Consider the following 18,430-nt stretch of genomic DNA (forward strand, 5'->3'; position numbering starts at 1 on the left):
GCAAAGGCATTCGACCGTGTGGCTCATAACAAATTATGGCTAACACTGTGAAGCATGGGAATTTCAGAACACTTTATTGTGCTCATGTAGAACCTGTACATAGACCAAGAGGGAGTCGTTTAAAAAGAACAAGGGGATACTGTATGGCTTAAAGTCAGGAAAGGTGTCCGTCAGGGTTGTACCCTTTCACCACATTTACTCAATCTGTATGCTGAGCAAATAACCTGAGAAGCTAGACTATATGAAGAAGGCAGTATCAGGATTGGAGGCAGACTCATTAACAACCTGCGATATGCAGATAACACAATCTTCCTTGCTGAAAATGAAGAGGACCTGAAGCACTTATTGATGAATCAAAGACTACATACAGCCTTCAGTATGGATTACACCCTAGCGTGAAGAATACAAAAATCCTCACAACTGGACCAATAAGCAACATCATGATAAACGGAGAAAAGACTGAAGTTGTCAAGGATTTCATTTTACTTGACTCCACAAGCAACACCCATGGAAGCAGCAGTCAAGAAATCAAAAGATGCATTGATTGAGCAAATGTGCTTTAAAAGACTTCTTTAAAGTGTTAAAAAGCAAAGATGTTACTTTGAGGGCTAAGGTGCGCCTGACCCAAGCCACAGTATTTTCAATTGTTTCGTACACATGCGAAAGCTGAACAATGAATAAAGAAGACCAAAGAAAAATCATGGTGTTCAATCATGGCATTGGTGAAGAATATTCAGTATACCATGGACTGCAAGAAGAACGAACAAATCTGTCTTGGAAGAAGTATAGCCAGAATGTTCCTTAGAAACAAGGATGGCAGGACTTTGTTTCACATACTTTGGACATGTTATCAGGACAGATCAGTCCTCGGAGAAGGACATCATGCTTGGTAAAGTGAGGGTCAGTGAAAAAGTGGAAGACCCTCAACAACATGGATTAACACAGAAGTTGCAACAACGGGCTCAAGCATAACAACGGTTGTAAGGATGGCAAAGGACTGGGCAGTATTTCATTCTGTTGTACATGATGTTGATAGGATTTGGAACTGACTTGATGGCACCTAACAGCAACAACATGAATTTACTGCTGTCATTTTGTTGTGCCTTTTTTTTGTGGTGATGGTTCTTTTTCCCCCCCCGCTCTGCTTACTTTTCTGTGCTGAGTTCTTTTTGTTTATGGATTTTCTTCATTGTTGTTGATTTTGTGTTTACTGAGTCTTTATGGTTTTCTTCTTTTTTATTTTGGTGAGTAGGTTTATTAATTTTCTTTATGGTTATCCTGAAATTCACTTTTATCTTCCTGTTCAAAACAATTTGTTATATTTTAATATTGTCTTGACTTCCTCTCCACATAGAAGTTCTGTCCCTAACCCTAGTGAAGTTGAGTCAAGTTCTGTAGCTACACCATTTAGTCCCCTTTTCATTTTGAAGTTGCCATTTACAGATTGATGTTTCTGGTTCCCTATTCTCAGACTTGTTAGTTTAATTTTATTTTTGAGAATTCTTTATCTTGTTTGGTATCTGGGTGAGGTTGTCATGTGTCTTTATCTCAGGATGTTGTCTGATGTTGTTGGTTCTTTGTCAGGAGGTACTGTCTAATATTTCTTGTAAGGTTGGTCTAATTTTTACAAATTACCTTAATTTCTGTTTATCTGGAAATGTTTTAGTTTGACCATTATATTTCAGAGACAATTTTGCTGGCTATATAATTTTTGGTTGGCAGTTTTTTCTTTCAGGGTTTTACATGTCATCCATTGCTTTCTGGCCAACATGGTTTCTGCCACAGAATCAGGGCTAAGTCTTATTGGTGCCCCTTTGTAGGTGACAGTTTGTTTTCTCTGAGCTGCCCTAAGGATTCTTTGTGTTTGGTTTTCAGAAGTTTGACTATAATATGTCTTGGTGACTTTCTTTTGGGTTCTACCCTATATGGGGTTCGTTGAGCTTCTCAGATGGATACCTTCTCATCTTTCATGATACTGGGGAAGTTTCCTGCCAGCAAATCTTCAAAAAATTTCTCCATGCTTTTTTTTGGTCTCCTCCTGTTCTGGAATTCCTGTCACATGTAAATTATTCCTCTTGATAGTGTCCCACACAACTCTTAGGCTTTGTTTTTCTTCATTCTTTTTTCTGAACGTTTCTCAAACAAATTAGTATCAAGGGATTTGTCCTCTATTTCTGTGATTGTCTTCCATTGATTCAATTCTACTCCTATATCCTTCCATTGAGTTATCTACTTCCGAAATTTTATCATTAATCTTCTGGATTTCCAGTTGCTGTTTTTATACAGTTTCTGCTTTGCCATTTTTTTCTTGTATTATTTTCCTGAATTCTTCTAGAGTTTTGCCTGTGTTTTCCTTATTTTTGGTGTTTTCCTTGATCTCTTGGAGGGTCCTAAATATAAGTCTTGTGAATTCGTTATCAGGTAGTTCCATTATCATTTCTTCCTCAGAAAGGTTTTCTGGTCCTTATTTTGTTCACTTGCTTGAGCCATCTTGTCCTGCTTCTTTATATGACCTGATATTGTCTGTTGTTTCTGAGACATGAAGGTGTTTATATTTGTTTATTGATTATATATTTGTTTGCTTCATCCTGTCTTTTTGTTATGTTTTGATACATCAGGGTGGGCAAGGGTGGGCGTGCTACTTGGTTGCTAGTCTGGTAGCACTGGAGTGCTCACCACCTGTTTTCGGGTGGGTGGGGCAGTGGCTGCGAGTGTGAGCGTGGGTCTCTGATGGTCAGGTAGGGCAGCTAAGGGCGGGCTGGGAAGGCACTGGCCGCCGTCTATTGTCAATCCGGTGGCACAGGAGCAGGTGGTGGCACTCGTCAAGTGGTTGATGCAGCCTGTGTGGTGGGTGTGGTGAGTGATTGGGGGGCACAGTCATCACTGCTTACCGGATTGGGAGGGGGTGAATGACAGGTGGGTGCACATGTGTTTGTGTGGCTGACACTGTTTGCCAGGTCAGGGGATGTGTAGCGGACAGGTAAGCATGGGGGCATGTGGTCACCGCTGCTTGTTGTTTTGGAGGGGGAGTGGGTGGCGTGTGGTCAGTCACTGCCTCTCACTGGGTCAGGGACTGGAAATGAGTGACCGGTGGGCATGCGCACAATCAAGTGGTTGTTGCTGCTACTGTGAGTGGTGGTTGTGAGTGGTGAATAGGTGAGCACGCGAGACTGTACTTACAGCTGCTCTTTGGGTGTAAAGTGGGGGTGGTGGACAGGTCTGGATGACGGCAGGAGGAGGCCTGTATTATAGTCTCCGGTCAGGAGGGATGGCTGGGGTATGGGACCCCCTGCCACTTCTGATCAGGTGGGTCTGGGGAGGGGTAGTGTCCCCTTCAGCTACCAGGCATGTGTGCCCAGGCACTTCACATCTGCTGCAGTCAGCAGTTGGGACCTGCCCCCAACTAAGTGTGAGCAGGCGGTCCACCCCAAGTCCAGTCGGGTGAAGAACCTCTCACTGATACTTCGCTGGTCCACTGTTGAATGTGCGCCACCCATCCTGTAGGTCAGGGACCACCACTCATGCACATACCTGACTGGATCCTGGCTCCCTCCCTGCTCTTTGATGGCAGGATCCCTGGAATTCTCACTCACCTTTCTCTGTTCTCCTTCTTTAGATCCAGACCATGATCCAATCACCTTGCTTCTCTCTGGGAGTGCTAATACAGTTTCTCTGTCTCTCCTGAGAATGCAATAAAGTTGCCTCCTTGTGCTCTTCACCTGATATCACTATTGGCTTTGTCTCAAGATGGCCACATTGAGCCAGGACAGCTGGCAGAGCCCCTTCACTCCTTGTCACTCCTTTCGCTGCATTTATTCAATTTTTTTCTTCCAGTTGATGCTAGATTCAATTCTTTATCCTTCCTTTTTGATGTTCAGGATTCCAGGATTTTTATCTGCATCTGTTTCACTTGGTTTCTCGGATCTTTGCTGTAGAGAGATGGTATGATGTGCCTGACTAAACTGCTCTTCCCTGTAATAAAACCAAAAACCAAACCCAGTGCCGTTGAGTCTATTCCGACTTATAGCGACCCTATAGGACAGAGTAGAACTGCCCCATAGAGTTTCCAAGGAGCACCTGGGAGATTTGAACTGCTGACCCTTTGATTAGCAGCACTTAACCACTATGCCACCAGGGTTTCCCCTCCCTGTAATAGAGTCTTTATATTGTTTTTCTATTCTCTACTTCATTTATGCCTACTCTAATCTTTATTATTTCCTTCAGTTTGGTGGTTTTGGACTGTTTCCTCTTATATTTCTGGTTCCTCAAGGTATAATGTTAGGTTTATTGATTTGAGGTCTTTTGTCATTTTTAATGTAGGCATTCACATCTATAAATTTCCCTCCGAGTACTGATTGTGCAGCATCCCATAAGTTTTGGTATGTTTTCATTTGCCTCTAAGTATTTTCTTATTTCCCTTGTGATTTATTCTTTGACTCATTTAAGAGTGTGTTGTTTAATTTCTACATATTTGTGAATTTTTAAGTTTTTCTCTCTTATTGATGACTAGCTTCATTCATCATGTTAGGAGAAGATACTCTAAATGATTTCAGTCGTCTTAAAGTTTTCAATACTTGTTTTGGGCCCTAACGTATAGTCTATCCTGAATAATGTCACATAATGTGTATTCTGCTGCTGTTGGGTGGAGTGTTCCGTATGTATCTGTTAGGTCTGATGGGTTTATGGCATTGTTCAAGTCCTCTATTTTCTTACTGATTTTCTGTCTAGATGGTTTTATCCATTATTGAAAGTGGCGTATCAACGTTTCCAACTATTCTTGCAGAACTGTCCATTTCTCCTTTCAGTTGTCAGTGTTTGCTTCATATATTTTGTGGTTCTGCCATTTGGTGCATATATAATTGTTATATCTCCTTGATGAATTGAACCTCTTAGCATTATATAATACCCTTCTTTGTCTATTGTAGGAAGCGTTGGTGGTGCAGTGGTTAAGAAGCCTGGCTGCTAACCAAAAGGTTGACAATTTGAACTCACCAGCCGCTCTGTGGGAGAAAGACATAGCAGCCTGCTTCCATAAATATTGCAGCCTTGGAAACCTTATGGTGCAGTTCCACTCTATCTTACAGGTTCGTTATGAAATGGAATTGACTTGATAGCAATGGGTTGTCTATTGTAACATTTTCTGACTTAAAATCTATTATAGATTAAATTGTGTACCCCAAAAATGTGTATTAACCTGGCTAGGCCATGATTCCCAGTATTGTGTAGTTGTCCACCATTTTGTGATCTGATGTGATTTTCCTGTGTGTTGTAAATCCTAATCTCTGCCTGAGGTTAACGAGGCAAGATTGGGTTATGTTAAAAGAGGATTAGGGTGGGATGCAAAACCCTTACTCAGGTCATAGCCCTGATCCAATGTAAGGGGAGTTTCCCTGGGGTTTGGCCTGCATCACCTATTATCTTACAAGAGATAAACGGAAAGAGAAGCAAACAGAGAGAAGGCACCTCATACCACCAAGAAAGCAGCACTGGGAGCAGAATGAGTCCTTTGGACCCAGGGTCCTTGCACTGAGAAGCTCCTAGACCAGGGGAAGATTGATGAGAAGGACCTTCCCCAGAGCTAACAGAGAGAGAAAGCCTTCACCTGGAGCTGGTGCCCTGAATTCAGACTTCTAGCCTCCCAGACTGTGAGAGAATAAATTTCTGTTTGTTAAAGCGATCTACTTGCAGTATTTCTGTTAAAGCAGCACTAGACAACTAATACAAAGACTATTTTGTTTGATATTAGTATAGCCACTGAACTCTCTTTTGGTTACTATTCGCATGAAATATCTTTTTTCATGCTTTCACTCTCAACCTATTCACATTTTTGGGTCTAAAGTGAGTCTTGTAGACAGCATATAGTTGGAACTTTTTAAAAAACATATTCCGTCAATCTCTGCCTTTTGAGTGGAGTTTAACCCATTCACATTTAAAGTAATTACTGATAAGAAAGAACTTACTTCGGCAATTTGCTATTTGTTTTCTGTATGTCTTAAACCTTTCTGTCCCTTATTTCCTCCAATACTGCCTTTTTTTGGGGGTGGTTGATTTTTTGTAGCGACCCATTTGATTTCCTTCTAATTTCCCTTTGTGTAATTAAAAAAAATATTTCCTTTGTGGTTACTATGAGAATTATATTTAATATCCTAAATATATAATGATCTAGTTTCAGCTGATACCACTTTAGCTTCAATAGCATACAAAAGCTGTCCTCCTATAGCTTTATGTTGTCACAAATTACATCTTTATGCCTTGGGTGCCCAATAACATAGGTCTATAATTATTTTCGGGAAACTCTGGTGGCGTAGTGGTTAAGTACTACAGCTGCTAACCAAAGGGTCAGCAGTTTGAATCTACCAGGCGCTCCTTGGAAACTCTATGGGGCAGCTCTACTCTGTCCTATAGGGTCACTATGAGTCAGAATCGACTTGATGGCACTGGGTTTGGTTTTGGTTTTTTATAATTATTTTTATGCATTTGTCCTTCAAATCATTTAGGAAATAAAAAGTGAGTTACAAACCAAAAATATAATACTGGCTTTTATGTTTGCCCATATAGTTACCTTTACCAGAGACCCTTATTTCCTCATACAGCTTCAAGTTACTGTCCAGTGTTCTTTCCTTTCAACCTGAAGGACTCCCTTTAACATTTCTGGTAGGGCAGGTAACCAATTCACTCAGCTTGTATTTGGAAATGTCTTACTCTTACTCTCATTTGAAGGCAGTGTTGTTGAATACAGAATTTGTGTTGACAGTTTTTTTCTTTCTGCACTTTAAAGATCTTAATGCCTTCTGGCCTCCGTGGTTTCTGATGAGAAGTCATCTGTTACTCTTGTTGAGGATCCCTTGTACACGACAAGTAGCTTCTCTCTTGCCACCTTCAAGATTCTGTCTTTGTGCTTGTCTTTCAACAGTTTGATTATAATTTGTCTTGGCATGGGAGTTTATTCTGCTGGAAGTTCAATGAGCTTCTTGGATTTGTAGATTTCACATCTTCCATCAAATTTGGGAAGTTTTCAGCCATTATTTCTTCAAATACTCTTTTTGCCCCTTGTTTCTCAGTGTTGCTGTAACAGAAATACCACAAGTGGGTGGCCTTAGTGAACTGAAATTTATTTTCTCACAGTTCATGAGGCTAGAAGTTTGAATTCAGAGCACTAGCTCTAGGAAAAGACTTTCTCTGATAGCTCTGGGGGAAGATCTTTGTGTCTTTCATCTTCTATTCTTCGGTTCCTTGAAGATCTTCATGTGGCATCTATCTTCTCCCATTTCTTCTTGCTTGTCTCTGTGTCTAATCTACTCTTTTTGTATCTCAAAAGTGCCTGGGTTTAAGACACGCCCTACACTGACACTGTCTCATTAACATAATAAAGAAAATCATATTCCAAATGGAATTACATCCACAGGCACAGGGGTTAGGATCCAAACACCTATTTTGGGGGATACAATTAAATCCATAATAGCCCCTTTCTTTCTTTTTTCCTTATGTGGGTCCACTTAAATGTTTCCCACCGATCCCTAACTCTCTGTTTACTTTCCTTCAATCTTTTTTTCTTTTGCTTCTCTGACTAGATCATTTCTATTTTCTATCTTCAAATTTGCTGATTCTTCTGTCTGCTCAAATCTGCTGTTTAACCCCTCTAGTAAAATTTTTATTTCTGTTATTGTAATTTTCAGCTTCATAATTTCTGTTTGGTTCATTTTTATTATTTCTGTCTCTTTACTGATATTCTCATTTTAATCATACACCATTTTCCTGATTTCCTTTAGCTCTCTGAACATATTTAATAGTTGTTTTAAAGTATTTGTCTAATAAGTCCAATATCTGGGCGCAAGCAAATTTTAAACATGTGGTTTTCTCTGCCTGAATAGCTAGTCCCCAGTTATTTCCTCAGTGAGGCCTTCCCTAACTAGTTCACCTGATGTCATTCCTTCCTCCCCAGCTAGTCTATACCATGACCCTGTTTATTAACTTCATAGTGCTCATTATGTTCTTTACTGACTTTGTGTTTTATCTCCTTTATGTGTTTATTGTCTTTCTTTTATCACTTTAATGGGAGTGCCAGGAAGACCCAGCTTTTTCTACCTGAGCCCCTGTTGAATTTCCCATGGCTAATACAGTGTCCTATGCATGACAGGTATCAAGCAATACTGAATAATTGACTGAATCATTCTTTGAAGAAAATATTTTCCTTTGTGATGCCTTTTCCAGTATCCTTAAGCAATTAACTTATGAGATAACATAGAATTTATTGCATTTAACTCAACTTTAATTCCCTCAAATATTGCACTAAGCACCTTACAGGTACTGGGGTTCAGAGACTAATAAAACCCAGACCCTACCCTCACAGCACACCCATCACACTACTCTACATCTCTCTTTGTGTGTCTGCCTCCCCTTAGGACACTGGGGATGTGTTCTTCAAGAGGATGGGCTGGTATTACTCATATTTCCATCTTAGCACCCAAGGCAGGGGCTGACTCCTCAGTAGACATGTATTGTATGAAGGAAGACAGTAATGATACTTGTGGCCTCAGATATATACAAAATGTACAGAGAAAAGGCATGGGAAACACTGACCTATGACTTATTTTACCCCTTCAATCTGACGATGCTTGGGGAAATATCTGTAACACCTACTGCCATGACGACAGGAAAAACAAAAATATAGGCCCAGTACTTAGGGCAGATGACCTGATATGAAATGAGGACACAAAAAAAACAGAAATACTCTATTACCATTCTTCTCTTACTGGTAACTGGAAAGGGTGGAAAAAAGATGGTTAAAAAACAACTAAGGGAAAAGTAACTCACGTACAAGAGAAGACAGCAACAGAAAGAGAGAAAGCATGGACTTGCTTTAAATGACTTCCCAAGGAATTCAACAGCTTTCTTCAAATGGTTATCTGGAGAACTGTGATGCAAAAGAGGGATCAACTTTCTCATAGGTGGTTCCAGACAGCAAAAGCAGTAGCCATGGAATTCATCAGAAAGTAGAGTTAACTTGCAATGAGTACAGTCCCTTGTCAACTGGAACTGCCCAGCAATGCAACAGGCTGTCTTGTCATGGAACCAGTCCAAGCTGGGGTGGTGTCTATGGTCTCAACCATGGATGACATGGCAATGGAGGATGCAAACACAGAGGACCCCAGAATCCTCTCAAGACCAAACTTTTGAGATTCTCTTCTTCTCAACATACAGTGCATGCACTGAGGCCTTTTTACTAAACACAGTTCTAGAAAATACTCTTTAGTAACTACTGAAGAAGGGAAAAGTATTTGGAAGATCTTAAATCAAGTCATTGTTGCCACTGACTAATACACAGCTTAGATGAAGTTATGAGACTTGGCTAGTGGAAGGAAGGGCTGACACTATCGGTAAAAATCAACCAGGGGAGAACGGCCAAGAGCCGTGTGCTTATCATCCTGCTTTAGCATAAAATTATCAGGAATAAAGGCCTTCTGGGGCAAAATCAAGATGAAGGAAGGGCAATAACACGGATTGAGGTGGTCATTCCTGAAAACAGGCCAGCTTACTGTGATGTCTACACTTGTCCTACACATATGATATTGATATTACTCACACATAACTGCAGGAGTGGTCCCCTTATGTATGGTGAGCTCAGTACATTACCCGCATAGCTTCCTGAATGTGGTCCTGTCGAATCAGTTCTGCTGAGCAGTCCATGTACCACTTCAAACAGCGAATGAGCTCCCTGGGAAAGAGCACAGTTCCAGAAACCCTACTTTAAGCCAAAAGCAATGCAGCCTAAAATGTCTGTATTCCTGTATTTGCCGTATAGGAAATAATATCTTGTTGATGAGCTAGAGTGGACTGATGGTTCTATTACAGCCATGAAACCGTCATGTCATCTGAGATCAGATAACATCCATTGTCTCTACAGAGTTATCACCTTTTGATCAGCAATTACGACCTTCCCAACCCCACCCTGACACACATTTCTTCTTTCATTACAATAAAGTTTGCTCAAAGACTTAGACTGGATGCATATTTTTGTTTTGTTTTAAACTGCTGTATCTATAGAACCTATAACAATGAATAGCAAATCGTAGGCTCTGAAAAAAGATGTACAGTCCCCCATCCCCGAATTTCTTCATCTACCCTATTTCCTTAGGACTAACTTACCTGAGTGGAATAAGGATTACTCGGTAAGGTCTTCATATTTACATGGCAATGAGTGGTCAGGAGTTTAGGCCCTGATCACACAGCAGGATTTATATGTGAGACCTATCAGTTTCTTGCTCTGTGTCCTTGGGCAAGTTATTTAATTCCTCTGTGTCTCATTTTCATTTAAAATATGGAGGAAATAATAGTACTATCTCAAAGTTATCATGAATACTAATGAGATGACACACGTAAAACACATAGCACCATGCCCGCTCTCTAAAGTGACATAAAAAATAAGAGTTCCACAGCCTCACCACTTTTGGATTTTATTTATGTTTTAAAAAATGGTGCTACTTTCATAGAAGAAAATGGTGATTTCTTATTGTTTTAATGGTCTTAGATAACCTGTGTTTCCCATATTTTTTCTACTATTTATATTATTTTTTTTATGGAATATCCTTTTATTTTCTGTGACATTTATTTTTCGGTACGTATTTAGCTATTCACATTTCTCATACAAAAAAGTAAGACTTATTTTTAGCAGCTCTGCCTCCATTTCTGAGGATGAAAAATATGGCAACTATGTAGTAAACTATGATCTGAAATGTCACCTAACTGGTTGCAGATAAACTTTTTTTAAGCCTATATTTCTGTTCAAATACAAAGCTTGCTGATGATGTGAAATGCAACTTACTTGTATGCTAGGGCTCCAGCAAAGTGCTTCTGGATGTATGTGTCCATCACAGGCCGGAAGTGGAAATACTTGATGTCTCGGAGCAGATTGATGATGAATACCTACAAGAGATCGAAGGCAGGCCACCAAGATTCACTGGAAGCCTCAGACCGATCACGTGCAGGGAAAAGAAGCTCTTGCTTCTTCAAAGAGTGGTAAGCTGTCAGTGTTTTCTCTAGTGTTCCTGAGGGTAGTGAACGCAAGATTTCCATTCTGTATCTGTATTTCTGTCTTGTTTGTTCTCTTCCTACTACTCCAACCCCCTAACCCAGACCAGGAGCTCACAAGTCTGTGCCTGTGCTACTCTGAGCCTCTCCCTTCATAATAATGTTGGGTGATGCAATGCAGAAAAGGGAAGACAAAATAATATGTATGTAGGTGGCACAAACATTAAGTGCCCCCAAGAACCTAGAAAAGAGAGAAAAAAGATTTTTCTGTGGTCCAAATCAGATCCTGACCCTCCCCACAAAAGGCTTCACCCTTCGGAAATGGGGCTGGCCAGCCAGAGAAGCAAGGAATAAAGATAGCCAGAGGGGTATACTATGCAAGTGCCCATTCCAACTCTTGCCTCTTCCCCTCATCTGTCAGGTAGAGTGGAGTATCTGGTTCTAAAATATACAGACCTATTGTGGGACTGAATATATCGAGCAAAATGCACTAAACATTCAAATCACTGTCCATTGTCATTATGGTGAGAGTCTGGTTCCTAAACAGATGCATAAAGGGACAGAGTGTGATGCTCAGACTAGCACAAGTGAGTCTCTGCTTCTCCTTATGGTTGTAGCCTACTTTGGAAGTAGGGGACGGGAAACCCTGAAATACTAATGAGACTCAGTATCCAAGACTGCCAAGCCATGATCCAGAGCTGACCACATTGAATTCTTCAAGTTTGACCTTATAGGGGTCTGCCTGGTAGCTTAGTTGGTTGGTCTTTGCTGGATGACACTCCTCAGTCCCTTTTCCACTGGAAATATCTACATCTTGTGCTGAATCACTCTAATAAATTGCTTCCCTTAGATTTTTTGAAATATGTGACAGAAATAATCATGAAACAATGAAAAGTCAGGAAGGGTGAGTCTTACCAGAGACTGAAAAACCAGCAGGCCGTACTTCTCTGTATTATCATCCAAAATCACAAACAGTGTATCTAAGATGTCCTGCAGAAACTGAAACCACATAAAAAGAAAAGGGCTCAGGTCTCAGGATCTTGCACACATGGTCAAACTTCCATATACCAATGTATTTAGCTCCCAATAATCGACAAAAAGACTGGAGGGTGGAGGTATATCTGAACTCCACCTCAAAGGAATCAGCCTTGGGCTGGGGATGATCTTGACCCTTTCTCCTCCCCATTGTGAAGTTAGATGTTGTGGTCTGCCACCACACCACCATTTTTACAGGCTCTAAATAGCCAAAGCAATCTTGAAAAAGAATAAAGTGGGAGGACTCACATGTCCCAAGCTCAAGGCATACGATAAAGCTACAGTAATAAAAACAGTCTGGTACTGGTATAACAATAGATATGCAGATGAACAGAATAGATTTGAGAGTCCAGAAACCTGTACATCCACGGTCAATTGATTTTCCACAAGGGTGCTAAGTCCATTCAATGGGGAAAGAATACTCTCTTTAATAATTGGTGCTGGGACAACTGGACTTCCACATGCAAAAGAATGTGACTGGGCCCATATCTCACACCATATACAAAAATTAACTCAGTATAGATCAAGGACCTAAATGTAACAACTACAACCACAAACTCTTAGAAGAAAATATAGAGGTAATCCTTTGGATTAGATATGACACTGAAAGCACAAGTGAAAAAAAAAAAAAAAAAGACAAATGGGACTTCATCAAAATGATAAATTTCTGTTCATCAAAATAGAGTTTTATCAACGAAGTCAAGAGCAACCTACTGAATGGGAGAAAATATTTGGCAACCATGTACCAGATGAGGGTTTAATATCCAGAATATAGAAAGAACTCCTACAACATAACAAAAAGACTGACAACACAAACCAAAAATGAGCAAAGGACTTGAACAGACATTTCACCAAAGAAGAAATACAAATGGCCAACAAACACATGCAAAGATGCTCAGTATCATTAGTCATTAAACCAAAAACAAACAAAAAACCCATTGCTGTCGAGTTGATTCTGATTCATAGCGACCCTATACGACAGAGTAGAACTGCCCCGTAAGGTTTCCAAGGAGCAGTTGGTGGATTTGAACTGCCAACCTTTTGGTTAGCAGCCAGATGCTTAACCATTGTGCCACCACGGCACCATTAGGGAAATGCAAATCAAAACCACAATGAGATATCCCTGAGTACGATAAAAATAAAATAAAATAAAGGAAAACAACAATGTTGGCAAGGATGTGGAGAAACTAGAACCCTCATCCATTGAGATTGTAAAATAAGTACATCCACTGTGGAAAACAGTTTGGCAGTTCCTCAAAAAGTTAAACACGGAATTACCATATAATCCAGCAATTCCACTCCTAGATATACTCAAAAAGAACTGAAATCAAAATATAAATAAATACTTGTATAGTAATGTTCATTGCAGTACCACTCACCACAGCCGAAATGCAGAAATAACCTACATGTTCATCAGCAGGTGAGCAGATAGATAAAATGTAGTATATACATACAATGGAATATTACTCAGTCATAAAGAGAAATGAAGTCGTGATACATCCTACAACATGGGTGATCCTTAAAAACATCATGCTGAGAGAAGCCAGTGTGTCACAAAAGGACAAATATTGTACGATCCCACTTATACAAAATATCTAGAATAGGTAAATGTATAGAGATCAAAGTTCATTAGTGGTTACCAGGAGCAGGAGGGAGGGGCAAAGGGGAGTTCATTGTTTCGAGGACACTGAACTTCTGCTAAGGATGTAAAATAATTAAAATATGAATACTGGTAATGGAGGCACAACATGATGGACATAATTAATGTCACAGAATTGTACATGTCGAAAATGTTGAAATGGCAAATGCTCTGTTATATATATATGTGTGCAACAATTTAAAAAACAAAGTGAAAGATCTCCTAGGCTCTCCAACCATCAGTTAAAAACAATTAAGTACTTCTTCCCTACCCGGATGAGTGGGATGAGTGATAACGTGGACTTGGGGTGTTTGCTTACAGCATCAAGTGCCTGAGGAGACCTAGGGAGGCTCTTCCTGATGAATAAGTGGTAAACTTCTAAGGAAAGGGCAATTACCTAAAAGACTACGGCACACACGTAAAGCGGCAATTTTGAAATAAAGACAATCTAAGTTATCCTGATACAAGAGCTCACCTTCCCGGGATCCCAAATAGTTAAGTCACCCCTTATCCCCCTACCATAGCTGAGCCATAGAGGCCATTTGGATGAGGTTGTGGCAAGCTACAAGTTTTTACCTACAGAAGGTATTTTTTGGTTTAGAAAATAAGGGTTCCAGGAAAAGGGGGTACATAGTAAATGAAGGCTGTGAATGAGGATAAAAGATCTGGCAGGATCTTTTTATTTTAGCACACGCTTTTCTCTTTCTGAAATGTGAAAAGCACGTGAGAGAATAATAAATACTGAGGGATTATGGTAGCCTTTAAAAACAAAATCTAAGATTCTGCTGGTCAAAATTCAACTGAAATGATAAAATAATATGAGGTGGAAGAGATGAATGCGGGTGTTGATGGGGAAGGATTGGCCATGGGTTGATGATCATTGGGGCTGAGTGATGGGTACATGCAGCGTTCATTGTACTATTCTGTCTACTTTTGTGCATGTTTGAAGTTTTCCAACAAAAAGTACAAGAATATTTCAAAATGCCAGTACATTCTCTTCTGGCTGGCTTGAGACAAATTATTGATGCTAAAACCAGATATGCTAGTAGGGTGTGACTGTTCTCTTATCAGGATTATGACAACTCAGCCTTAAAAAGACTAGAGACTTTTCTTGTCTGCTTACAGGTTGATATTTTTCATATGTTTAGAAGGAAAAATGCCAAGTATGAACTTATCTTAAGTTTAAAAAACCAGTATTGGCTTATTCGTAAAGAGTTTTTAAAAAATTTATGGTAATCTGATCAACTGATTAATTTTTTTTAACTGATTAAAACAGAAAACAAAATACTTTTATTAAAATCATGAAAGTATGCAGTGGTACAGACTTTAAAACTGTTTTTCATTTGGAGACTCAGTGTTGTGCATTACTGAGTCAAAGGAACGGTAAATTGGAAGTCTGGACAGTGTATCTGTCCTAATTGATTTGATACTTGTAATGGTGGAGTTAAGAATGCTCACTGATGGACAGGATGCCTTCTTGAGATTTAACTCCTATCCTACATTCCATTGCTTTTGCTGATCACCGAAAGTGCTTTCACTTTCCTTAATAGAGTCCGGTCCACGGTGTGGGATTCACGTACTGGGCTTTCACCATCACGAAGTGCCTGGGTTTTTCTTGAGCTAACGCAAGTGGGCAAACACTGTACAGTGCAGGGAAGACCTACAGAAGACAGCTGGGGACAGACAGGACTGCTGTTTGCCTGCTAAGGCCATTAGATGGGAAACGTCACAGACACCTGGAGAAGCAGATGAGCTGGGGGAAGGGGTTTCACTGTATGTACTCCAAGTGAGAGATTAGACAAAATCAGCAGCTACAAGTTAATGGCAAGTCTTTAGAATTCTTATAGGTAAATCAGGAGAGATAATCAGGCTGAGTTTGTGATAGAAGAGTTACAAAGTAAGAAGGATGAGAAAGAGACCTAAGGAAGTGAGGGGAGACCTAAAGGAATGCAGGCAGTATAAAACACTGGGATTCTCTCTGACTGGACATTTTCAACACTACCCTTACTTATCATTTTGCTTTCTGGGAAGAAAAACAAGCCAGAAAACTTTTATAACTTAATGTTTTAAAAAGGCAATAAATTAATATGTGATATGATACCTACTTTTTAAAAGAAGCTAATTTAAAATAATAGTTTACTTTTATTCATTTATTATATATTTGGAGAAATGGTCTTAGAGGCATTACTGGCAGAAATCAGGGCAAGTAAGGCCTTCTGCCTACGTTAGCCCTCAGGATGCATATAAGAATTGTGTGGAAGACATACCTTAACAATTTCTTCCCCACTAACATGTCGCAGTCGCCCTAGGATATCCATGATTCGGTCTGGAAAGGCCTTCCATTTCAGCAAAGCAAGGAGATCCACTAGAAAGCAAGCACAAAAGACAGTGACCCTAGTTATGCCATGGACAAGTAAGGCTCAGACTCTCTCAGCCAATGGCAGGTGGGATCTGGAGTAACAGAACTAGCTGTGAGTATCGCAACGGCCTCTTTAGTGCTGAAATCAAGGCCAAAGACACATCTATGAAGCCTGGATGACATTTCCTGACACATGCACTTTGGAGCTGCTGGAACCACGGAAAATTTCGTAGGCTGCTACTGCCAAGTTATTCCTTCAACTTCAAATGAAAAGAAGCCCCTTACTATAGTATGAGGAAAGCAATAAATTCTGTGTCCCTTAACATGGCACCAGCTGTGTGGGCCCAGCAACTGACAACAGTGAAGGATACCACCTTGCCGGCACCATTACCTACCATTCTGGGTGAGTTTGGTGGAGGAGAGCTGTGTGGAAATGGAGAAAGACTCTTTGGTGCTGCGCTGGAAGATGAGGCTAGAGGGGATGTTAGGACAGCCATTGTAGTCCTCTTTGCAGCAGGGCAGACCCAGGTACAGAGCATGGTTGTTAAACGTGCTATTCTCATCGCACTATAGGCAAAAGTAGAGAACAAAGAGTGCTTCCTGAGTTGTGCCATGTGTAAAAACCAGGTTCCAAGGAGTCTGACAAACTTAGGTATCAAGTCCTCCTGCAAGAGTGCTTTCTGTTCAGAAGCTACCCAGAACAGCTCACATGCCTTCTGAAGAGAACATGGCAGGGCATAAGGCTTCCACCTGCAGTTGGAAGCTATGCTGTGACAGCTGGCAGTACCAAGAGCTCAAATAGCAGGTCATAGAATGTACTACTCAAGGCCACAAAGGCATAGAGGGGTTGGTAATGGATTTCCGAGTGGAGGTGGAAAACAGAGGGTATGTTGGCATTAATTGTGGGAGGAAAGGACACCGCACTTAGAAGACAAAAGCCTGCTTACGCAGACTAGCTGCCCTACTGTCAACCACCAGCCCACTACCCTGGATTCTCTGGCCTGCCCCATTGGGCACCACTTGACTGGGAACTATGTGTGACAGTTGCTTCAGGGGTGAGGGACAGGAGTGAAAGACAGCCAGATCCCATACCTTGTACACATAGAGCTCATGAATATCATCTGAGAGGGTGGTGCCATCATCTCGCATCAGGGGAGAGAATGCAAAGCCAAAGAGTTTCTTTTCCCCTTTGTCCTTTGCTGCAACCAGAGCCAAGTGTTAGTTGGTTTTGCCCCCCACTTTGCAGAAATTCCTCTTGTGTTCATCACCCATGCTCCTTTGCACCTAACTTCTTTCATTAATTAGGTAACAACCTGAATGCAGGAATGATGAGCAAGGTACTAAATTTCAATTTATACCCCAAGGTATACAGGCTACCTAGACCTAAATAGAATCTTATTGCTGGTCTTGATAAACCAGTGGCTCTTTAAGAAGCAGTTTAACAGATACAAAAGGGACATGCAAAGGAGAATGACACTGGTGTTTATCTACCCCAAGAATCCTGAAGGGCCAATTCCAGACCCCATGGTTTCGGATTACTGCTTTTACAGTCTTCAGAACAGCCTCAATTACATCTCATCTCTGAGCACCCAAATGACTCACAACTCCTTATTTTCTTGCTCCAGTAATAAGAGGTAAACTCTTTACCAGAGAGGAGAGGGGTGGAGAGAGTTATACTCATATCCTAGAGGGAATGAAGAGGTAAGTCTTACTCACTGGAACAATGTCTGAACTCAAAGCGCAGGTGGGAGCCCCGGAACCGGTCTATGGGGATGGGCAATTTGATGATTTCTCCCCACCGAGGACTATTGCTGTGGTAGAGAACGAAGGAGTGATACGAACTCCTATTTGGCTCTCCTGAACCCAAACTGATGCAATCCTGGAAAAGAGAAGCAAAGCAAAATGTGATCTTCCTGGAGGGAGCCCTTTGATTTCTGTGTTACTAGGACACTTTACTTTCTCTGTATGCAGGTCTCATTTTCCCACCAGCCCAAATCTATAAGATGAGAAAATTCCTTTGACTTAAACTTAATACTTTTGGAAACAACTGTGTAGATGGTGTAAGGAATTGGCAGTCACAATCCTTGATGTCCTTGGGATCGAAGTTAACACATATACTGTTCATTAAACTGGAGGGAACTAGGTGATGCCTCTGAATCACTAACAGAGGCTCTTCATCCTCACCAAGGCAGTTAACAATGAGCTCCACTGGAGACATCAACTGTAGATGAAATTTTACCAGATCGGGGGGAAAAAATCAAATTACAAAGTGGAGAGGGCCTGTATTCTAATCTTCCTCAACCCAATGCTGCACTGGCATTTTAGGCTGCCTCACAGCAGGGGAAAGGTGCCTCTGATTGACTTTCCTT

General features: G+C 40.7%; 1 protein-coding gene across 1 annotated transcript in view; it reads right to left on the reverse strand.

Annotated features, from left to right (window-relative positions):
• Window positions 1-18,430, reverse strand: part of DOCK3 (dedicator of cytokinesis 3) — a 572,157-nt gene that overhangs the window by 101,904 nt on the left and 451,823 nt on the right. Inside the window, exons 16-22 of the mRNA XM_064274461.1 lie at window positions 17,778-17,940; window positions 17,154-17,260; window positions 16,457-16,628; window positions 15,970-16,067; window positions 11,944-12,027; window positions 10,823-10,923; window positions 9,634-9,715 (exon numbers count right to left, since the gene is read on the reverse strand). Coding sequence (XP_064130531.1) covers window positions 9,634-9,715; window positions 10,823-10,923; window positions 11,944-12,027; window positions 15,970-16,067; window positions 16,457-16,628; window positions 17,154-17,260; window positions 17,778-17,940 — 807 coding nt within the window. The remainder of the gene's footprint in view (window positions 1-9,633; window positions 9,716-10,822; window positions 10,924-11,943; window positions 12,028-15,969; window positions 16,068-16,456; window positions 16,629-17,153; window positions 17,261-17,777; window positions 17,941-18,430) is intronic.

Source organism: Loxodonta africana, chromosome 22, assembly GCF_030014295.1.
Source record: "Loxodonta africana isolate mLoxAfr1 chromosome 22, mLoxAfr1.hap2, whole genome shotgun sequence".
NCBI lineage: Eukaryota > Metazoa > Chordata > Mammalia > Proboscidea > Elephantidae > Loxodonta > Loxodonta africana.